The 9,604-nt window shown below is 44.3% G+C and overlaps 1 protein-coding gene across 1 annotated transcript in view; it reads right to left on the bottom strand.

Annotated features, from left to right (window-relative positions):
* The window catches only part of UBE2A (ubiquitin conjugating enzyme E2 A), an 8,737-nt gene extending 8,414 nt beyond the window's left edge, over positions 1–323 (bottom strand). The window contains exon 1 of the mRNA XM_029930585.1: positions 84–323. Within this exon, the coding sequence (XP_029786445.1) occupies positions 84–127 (44 nt within the window). The 5' untranslated portion in view covers positions 128–323. The remainder of the gene's footprint in view (positions 1–83) is intronic.
* Between the last annotated feature and the right edge of the window lie 9,281 nt (positions 324–9,604).

Here is a 9,604-nt window from a genome sequence, read left to right as displayed (position 1 = left end):
TACCACAGCCGGCCCGCCTCGGGACCCGCCCTGCGCCCCGCCCGGCAGCCCCCGGCCGCGGCGCGCCCTCACGGTCGCTGTACCTCTTGAAGTCCCTCATGAGGCGCCGCCGAGCCGGGGTGGACATAGCTCTAGCGAGGTCAAGGGTGGTGCATACACCGACGTCTCGGGTCCCGGCGGGGGCTGAAGAGGTCGACGGGGCGGAAGGAGCCGAAGCGGCCGCTGAGGAAGCGCCCAGAGGCACAGCGCTGCCCCTCCGAAGTCGAGGGTCGATCTGGCGCCGGCTAAGCACCACCCCGGAGTAGACGGGGGCTGAACCAACCTGGAAGGAGAGGGGGGGTGTGGAACGCCGAACGCCGGACAGGCCGTACCAACACGGGGCGGGGAGGGGGGGTGGCGAGGAAAGTTGCTTAGGTCATTAAACCCCAGCGGGAGGCGGGGAGCGCCGGGCTCGAGCCGGGCTGAGAGCCGGGCTGAGAGGCGGGCTGCCGGCCGCGCGGAAGCCAGTAATTCACTAGGAATTCGTGGCGGAATGGGGTCCGTCTCCACCTGCCCAGCCTGAGACGAACCCCGGGAAGCCTTTTTTCTGCTCCCCCCCCCTTTTCTTTCTTTCTTTCTTTTTTTTTTCCTTTTCAGAGAAGATCACTTGTTACAATACTACTTATTACAGTACAGTATTACTTGTTACAGTAAAGTGTTACAATACTGTATTACTGTGGCTGGCGGGCGGGTGGAGAGAAGGGCGGAAGTCCCTAAGTAGAAAGGAGGACTGAGTGGGTGGAGGCAAATCTAGTTCTTGAGAAGCGGGAGATCTAGGGTGTAGACCCTCTGGGGACATGGGAGACGCGGGGGGGGGGGGGGGCTGTGGGACTGCTTAAAATCACTGAAAATCAAAAGGATAAACCGGCCCCGAATCTAAAAGGGGGAGCTGTGGGTCCCTTGTCTAGGAGAGGAACGTGTGGCATGCGGGTCCCCACGTTTAGGCCCGTGATCACACCCCCCCCCACACACACAAAGCAGAATAAAATGGTGGTGTGTGTCCTGCAGGGGGAGGGAATGAGAGCCTAAGGCAAGCAGAGTGAGGTTTTAGCTCTGGGCACTCACAATTTGGCTCTGGAACCACATTTTCCCTGGCACGTCAACAAGCCAAGCGGCTACTATATATTCAGAAGAGTCCAAGGTATGAGAATATCCGACTGCGGAGAATTGGAAGGGCAGAGAGTCTGAAGTGAAAGTAACGGTAAGACGCAGGTGAAAAAGTTGCAGGTTGCAGAGAAGAGTCACAGGTTAGTATGTGGAACCTGCAAAAGCAATAACAGTTTTAAAGAATAATTTGTTAAGGTCAACTCAAAGTAACTCAGAAGGTCAGCAAAACACTCATTTACGAATTCGTGAAAATATGAGAGAGGTACGTTTGTGTTCAATCACGGAGAGCTTTGAATGCCAAGCTAATGGGTTCTTTGGAAGGTGGCTGAGAATAATTAGAGCTGAGCTAGTCAGAGACTAGTCCCAGGAGAGCAGCTAAGAGACATTGGAAGGAGTCAAGGTGAGGAATGCTGAACTAGGCAGTGACAACAAAAATGGAGAGGAGGGGATGACTGGAGAGGACCCGGCAACAGATTGAACTTGGAGGCAAGAGAGAGGAAGGAGTCAACAATGGTTGGAGTTCTCAGCCCCAAGATAACTGGGGGGTTGCAGGTGCCATGAACAAAATTGGGGGAACAGAGTGGGGAGGGGCAGTTTGGGGAGAGAAAATTTGGGGACTTCCTGAGTTCCTGGGACTGGTGAGACATCCGAGACATCCAAGCCAAGATGTCCATAAGATGTCAGATGTGCAGAACTTGGTTTCTAAGGCGGGAGGCAGGGGACACTTGGCAATGCTAGTGATTCTAGCTGCTGCGTTTATAGACAAGGATTTATAGCTCCCACTGACTGCAACACATCAGGACGTAAGACAAATCTCCCCAATAGTGTCGCATCGTGACTGTGGTGGGAAGTGGGTACAAAAATAAGTTACAACTCTCCTTTTCCTCTCATATAGTAACTTGCAATCTAACACACGCATATGTAATCTACAAAAGTGAGCGCATGACTTTTCTTTTGCTACTCAGCAAAGTATCCCAAGCTTGTTGGCCAAGTTCAGTTCTTTTCGGTTGTTGGACTGAGGCCCCCATTTGCTTACTGGCTGCCAGGCAGTGACCATTCTCAGCTCCTAGAGGTCACCCACATCCCTTGCCATGTGGCCTACTTCCAATTTCCAGCAAGCAACAGAGAACTTGTCTCCCATTAAATCCTTCTTGCGCTTTGGGACCTTAACGGCAACTGCAAAATGCCCTCCCAGCATTTTGGGGGCAACGGAAGTTGATTAAATGCCCTCAAAAGCGGGGATGAGCCCTTCAGGCTTGTTAGGCAGCTTTGACCGGTTTTAGAGGTGTCGCTTTCATAGGCGCTGAGAAGCTGCTGTAATGTACTAGACAGAAGGAAGGAGACTGGGAGACTCCTGCTGCTGGATACACACGTCTGAAACTCACTGACGGCCAGAGATGTATCTGGCTTCGTTGGAGGCTTATTTGTTTTCTGAAACTCCTTTGCTCTAGCCACTGAGTAGCTCTTTGATTACCTAATCAAGAAAACTCAGGGACATGAACCAAGGCAGTTTGGGAGCCCTGTGGCAGCAGGGGGCGGGGAGAACATGGCCTGACTGCACAGTGGAATTTCATTGCAGAAATACAGTGCCCTCGTGTTCCTCATCAGCATAGCAAGCAGCAACCCAGGAGATTGCACTGTAGCACAGATAATGGTCAGGTTAGAACACAGTGTCTATAGCAGAGTTGGCCAAGCATTCCTTCCATCCCCTTTTCACTTTGACATCTTGAAGAAATCACCCGCTTCACAGCCAAGCATCATCACCCCCTCTCCAGAAGCATGAGTGAAATAGAGAAATCCTTTGTAGTGTGAAGAAAAACATGTTAGTAATGCAGCTGGAGGGCAGATACAAAGTTTCAAACCATCGGAGGGCAAGGATTTGAGAAGCTTCCCAATAGGGAGGCCTGTGAAACATGGGAATATGTCACTAGGGAAATTGTGGAATTTCATTCACGAAGCTTTCAAAACGCAGACTGGATTGTGATTTTCCCAAACTATTTTGGGTTGGAGAGAGAGACTGAATAAACGATCATTTCCTGCCTTATGAGGCTCTGAGTTTGTATTCCTGTTAGCCAGCAACAGCAAGGAATTTTGTTTTCTTACAGTTTCCACTTCTATTGCTAAAATTTAGTACACACGGGTGGGGGGGGGGCTGGGTGGCTCAGTCAGTTAAGCGGCCTACTTCAGCTCAGGCTCAGATCATGACCTTATGGTTCGTGAGTTTGAGCCCCACATCAGGCTCTGTGCTGGCAGCTCGGAGCCTGGAGCCTGCTTCCGATCCTGTCTCCTTCTTTCTGTCCCTTCCCTGCTCACACTCTGTGTCTCTCTCAAAAATAAATAAACATTAAAAAAGATTTTAAATACCCTCTTGATGTACTAACTTCAAGAAACCAATTTTAAATATAAAGGCACAACGAGGTTGAAGGCAAAAAAAAAATTAGTACAAAGAGCAACCAAGGAACAACAGAATTTAAAATCAAAAGGTCTTTCTTGGGGCACCTGGTTGGCTGAATTGGTGAAGCATTTGACTCTTTTTCTTTTTCTTTTCTTTTCTTTTTTTTTAAGTGCGGAGCTTCAACTCATAACCCTGAGATCAAGACCTGAGCTGAGCTCAAGAGCAGATGCTCAACCGACTGAGCCACCCAGGGGCCCCAGCATGTGACTCTTGATCATGAGATCATGGGTTTGAGCCCCACAATGAATGTAGAGATTACTTAAAAATAAAAATATTTTTAGGGGAACCTGGGTAGCTCAGCCAGTTAGTTGAACGTCTGACTTTGGCTCAGGTCATGATCTCACGGTTCGTAGGTTCAAGCCCCGCATCGAGCTCTGTGCTGACAGCTAGCTCAGAGCCTGGAGCATGCTTCAGATTCTGTATCTGCCTCTCTCTTTGACCCTCCCCTGCTTGTGCTGTCTCTCTCTGTCTCTCAAAAATAAATTTAAAAAAATTAAAAAAAAAAAGACTAGAAAAAGGGAACATCTGGGTGGTTCAGTCAGTTAAGCATCCGACTTCGGCTCAGGTCATGATCTCATGGTTCATGAGTTCAAGCCTCACATCAGGCTCATTCCTGTTAGTATAGAGCCCGCCTCAGATCTTCCATTACCCTGCCCCCACTCCTTCCCAGCTTGTGCTCTCTCTCTCTCTCTCTCAAAAATAAATAAATCTTCAAAAAATATTAAAAAATATTTTTAACAAGTCCATCTTGACTCCAATAACCTCAGAAGACAAGTCAAGAGAATTGCTCCCAGGCAACAAGAGTTGTCACAGTGTGTGTTCTTGGCGGTAAAAGCAGTAGTATGCTGTCATCTACAGCCTCTAGGACATAAGGAGAGAAAGAGAAGGAGAGAGAGTGGAGAGAAGTAGTGAAGTTTAGAGAAAGGAGGAAATTAGAGCCATGAACATAGAATTTCACTACCTGTACATTGCAGAATCAGAAATAAAGGCTTGGCTTGGTACGCTGAATAATGCACCCCCTCCTAAGCTCTGGAATTCCTGGATATATTACCTTGTATGGCCAAGGGAACTTCACAGATGTGGTTCAATTAAGAATTTTGAGGAGATGATGTGGGGTAAAACCAGTGGGCCTAATGTATTCACATGAGTCCTTATAAGAGGGAAGGAGTCTGAATTCCGAGAGAAGGCCATGTGACAGGGGAGCAGAGACTGGAGTGATACAGCCACTGGCGAGGAGCCAAGGGATGGCGGTAGCTTCTAGAAGCTTGAAGAGGCACAAACAGGTTTTCCCCTGGAGCTTCTAGGAGCTGCCATCCCTGCTGACCTCTTGGCTTCAGACCAGTGAGGTTGATTTGGGGCTCCTGATCTCCAAAACTGGAAGGTAATAAATTTATGTTTTCTTAAGCCATTAAATTTGTGGTGGTTTGTTACAGCAGCAAGAGGAACCTAATACACATGGCTGCAATGTTGGGTAGAGGAATTCAATCAAACTGGCCACATCCACCAGCAAACTCCAACTAAATCTACCTGGCTAGGGCCTGCAAGCTAACAGTGATTCTCTGTATTTTTAAAGGCTTGCAAAAATCAAAAGAGGAATATGTAATAATATTTCATGACACCGGATGATATGAAATTCAAAGTTTCAATGTCCATACATAAAGCTTTGTTGGGACCCAGCCACGCTATGTCCTTCCTATATTGTCTGTGCCCCTACAGCAGAGTTGAGTAGCTGTGACAGAGACTTCACACTGTTGGTGGGTGTACCACAAACTGCGACCGTGGAATGTACATTACTTGGTTATCACATTCGATATCAAAGCCCTGTGTTTATCACACAATGACACCGTGGCATTGCTAAAAGAGCACACGACACAACGACATTCCCAAAAGAAGCCTTCAGTGCAATGTTCCTAACTCCCAGGAAAGCAATGGTTAGAAAAATTAGAAAGTCTAAACCGGGATATCTTGTCATAGCAAAATTCTTCACAAACATGAAAATGAGGCTGCAGCCACAGTGATTTTTCTGAGTGGCTCATTTGTGAGCCAAGCTAGGGAAGTCATTTACTGATGATGAGTTAATTAAATCGGGTTTGATTGCAGAAGCCAAAGAAATGTGTCCAGGGAAATGAAACTTCTCAAAGACAATTAGCCTTTCAGTAAGAAGAGTGCCTCAAAGAGTTGAGGACATTGGAAGCAACACCAATAGTCATTTAAAAAACAGCTCAAATGGTTTCAAGTGGTTTTCTTTGGCTCTCAATGAGGCGACAGATGTTTATCAATCTTGTTCAGTTGTTGGGCTTTATTCAAAGAGTCAAGGCTGAGTTTAAAGTGATGAAAGAATTGGCCTATACATATAGTCTATGTGGAATGACTCAGATGAGAATATTTTCAAAGAAGTCAAGAACATAACTAATTCGGTACAACCTGAAGTAGAACCTGCGAGGACGTGTTACGAACACGTATGGAGCAGAACTAGACTGAGCCGGAGAAACGGACATACGGAACGGCAAGTTGATTAAACCCTCTGACTATTCATTGTATTATTAAATAGCAGGCATTTTGCACGAAAATATTGGAGTCTATCTTGTGTTTTTAACCATGAACGTCAATACTTCGTTCACTCATGGACTAACCCACTGTCAGTTCCTGGAATTTTTGTCAGAACTAGAAGCTGAAGATTCTTGATTTGCCCAACCAACAGCTTAGCGCCGGTAAAGTTTTTCTCAGTCCACCTCCCCCCTTTTTTTGAGCTCAAGGCTGAGACTGAACAGTTTCTGAATGAGAAGAACCACCTGCAACCACTATTATTAAACGCTGCATGGCTTTTTTCTTAAATTAGCTTTGGCTGTAGGCTTAGTGTTACCTAGCGCTTTTAAACTAAAATTACAAGGCAAAGCACTACTTAAGTGTCAGACTTGTAGTTCAGTAAAGTCATTTCAATGACAACTAAGATTGTTTGAATCACAAATAATGCCATTACTTTAATCTCTTCCTGTGCTGTCAGAAAGGAAAACAAAAATCAGGATTTGAATTCCCTTACCAATTTGCAATGAATATATTTTCTGAGCTCAAATGGCAATTGCAGTGGTGTTTTTTCGGAACTTGATGCAAAGTGCAAAGGAAATGTCTATATTTAAAAATCAATTTAACTGTGCATTTCAGGAGTCTCCACCTAAATTTCAGTCGGAAGTGATTCTTCTGTAATGTAATGGCATGCTAAAAAGGCAAATATCAAGAGAAGAATCCAGTCGAATTCTACAAATTCCTTCTAAAATATGAATAGGGGGCGCCTGGGTGGCTCAGTGGGTTAAGCGTCTGACTTCAGCTCAGGTCAGATCTCACGTTCGTGGGTTCGAGCCCCGCGTCAGGCTCTGTGCTGACAGCTCAGAGCCTGGAACCTGCTTCTGATTCTGTGTCTCCTTCTCTCTCTTCCCCTCCCCACTCATGCTCTGTCTCTCTGTCTCAAAAATAAATAAAACATTAAAAAAATAATAGTTTAAAATATGAATATGCTCAGTTAAAATCAGATATTTGGTATCAGTAGTTGACAGTGCTTATCTGTGTTAAAAATTGTTTTCAACAATGAAATACATAAAATCTCATTGCAGATAAGTAGTGACAGAGGAATATTTGCAACTGATTTATTTCATGAAGACCTTTATTAACAGGTGCTTTCAGTTGGTTGACTCTTGGGGGGAAAGTTGTAAACGTCTATTGCAAAATAAAAATGAGGTTCTTGAGCACCTCAACTTGACCAGCTATGAAGCAATTTATTTATTTTTATTTTTTTAAATGTTTTTTTTATTTGTTTTTGAGAGACAGAGACAGTGCGAACAGGGGAGGGTCAGAGAGAGAGGGAGATACAGAATCTGAAGCAGGCTCCAGGCTCTGAGCTAGCTGTCAGCACAGAGCCCGACGCAGGGCTTGAACCCACCAATCGTAAGATCATGACCTGAGCCGAAGCCAGACACTTAACCGACTGAGCCACCCAGGCGCCCCAACGAAGCAATTTAAAAGCCTATAAAGGTGTATTGAGATTGCAAGTGAGTTTGATGATAGAGAACACTCGCTTTGAGTCCTAATTAAGTGAAATATTGTCCCCTCTATAAAAGAATGCTGCTATTCTCCTTAGCAGACCTGTATTACAACAAAATTACTATTATATTTTGAGTTTCATCAATCAAACATTAGTGGAAATTTGTTCTCTCTCGTTATATAAGTACCTGCGTAATCTTCTTGATTTTGCCTCTTGGTCCTTCAAAGGCTGAAATATTTATATCAAAAATATTGACAATTACCCGCCCTTGCATTTGACTAAGGCACATGAGGGGGTGAGATTATTTATAGTTGATTACTATACAACTAGTAAATAGTGCAGTGCCTGACACAGGACAGAAGATCAATAAATACCAAATAACATGAAATCATATGGATGACGCTGGAGTAAGACCTAAGGAACAAACAGTGTGATTCTTTAAGACTTGAATAGATTTTTTTGAAAACAGGTAAAAAAATTTTGAATATAGTTGACACATGACGTTACATTAGTTTCAGGTTTACAACATAGTGACTCAACTATTCTATACATTATGCTCTGCTCGCCACAACTGTACCTACCATCTGTCACCACGCACTTCTACTACGATGCCACTGATTACGTTCCCTACACTGTACCTTTTGTTCCCATGACTTCTTCATTCCATAGCGGAAGCCTGTGTCTCCTACTCCCCTTTACCCACTTGGCCCATTCTTCCACACCCCCACTTCCATCTAGCAACTGTTTGTCCTCGGTATTTATAGGTCTGATTCTGCTTTTTGTTTGTTTTACTTTTTAGGCTCCACATATTTTTCTTTGTCTGACTTACCTCACTTAGCCTAATTCCCTTTAGGTCCATCCATGATGTTGCAAATGGCAAGATCTCATGCTTTTTTATGCTTAAGTAATATTCCCATATATATAAAAAAATATATGTATAACATAACATATATATACAGACCACATTTCTTTTATATTTTATTTAATTCATGTTCACTTGAGGTTCTAGCAGATGGCTTTAAATTCGTCTTGGTTTACATCTTGAGTGTCTCGAACTTTTTCCAGCCAAACAGTCAATTTTCTAGTCACGAGCTCCTGCTGCCTTCACTACGTTCTGTGTCAAAAAGCCACTATTTTGGTGTTATCACTTGGATTTTTGAAGGTATCCAATGTAAACTGTCTCAATGTCCTTATTTCAGATTGCACCAGGCTCTTGTCCTTCACAAAGAACATTCTGGGAGAGTTTCTAGGTTGGGGAAGGAAGGGTGGAAAATGTCTCCTTATGACTGTGGCAAACAGGATTCTTAAGAGGCCTCTGTAAGTCATTTGCAAGATGAGGGTCTAGTATCTAGAATGTATAACAAACTCTTACAATAAAATGACAGCCCATTGAAAAATGGGCAAAGGATTTGGATAGACATATCTCTAAAGAAGACATAAATGACCAAGAAGTGTGTGAAAGTTGCTCTTCATTAGCCACCAGGGAAAGGCAAATCAAAACCACAATGAAATGTCACTTCACACCCACCAGGATGGTTATGATCAAAAAGACAGACAAAAATAATTATTGGTGAAGCTGTGAAGAAATCAGGCCCCTTCCCCTATATATATCTGGTGGGGATGCAACATGGTAAAGATGCTTTGGAAAACACTCTTGGCAGTTCCTCAAAAGTTGAAACATAACGTTACCATATAACTCTGACTCTACTCCTAAGTATGCACCAAGGAAAACTAAAAACATCCGTCTTCCACATAGGAGCACATGTACCCCAATGTTCATAGTGGCACTTTCTACAGTAGCCAAATCATGGAAAAAGCCTAAATGTCCATCACCTGATGAGTGGATCAAGAAGATGTGGTATATATACACAATGGAGTACTACATGGCAATGAGGAAGAATGAAATCTGGCCATTTGTAGCAAAGTGGATGGACCTCGAGGGTGTCATGCTAAGCGAAATAAGTCAG

The sequence above is a fragment of the Suricata suricatta genome, chromosome X (assembly GCF_006229205.1).
Source record: "Suricata suricatta isolate VVHF042 chromosome X, meerkat_22Aug2017_6uvM2_HiC, whole genome shotgun sequence".
NCBI lineage: Eukaryota > Metazoa > Chordata > Mammalia > Carnivora > Herpestidae > Suricata > Suricata suricatta.
Note: the sequence above shows the minus strand (reverse complement) of the source record. Positions and strands in the feature narration are given on the sequence as shown.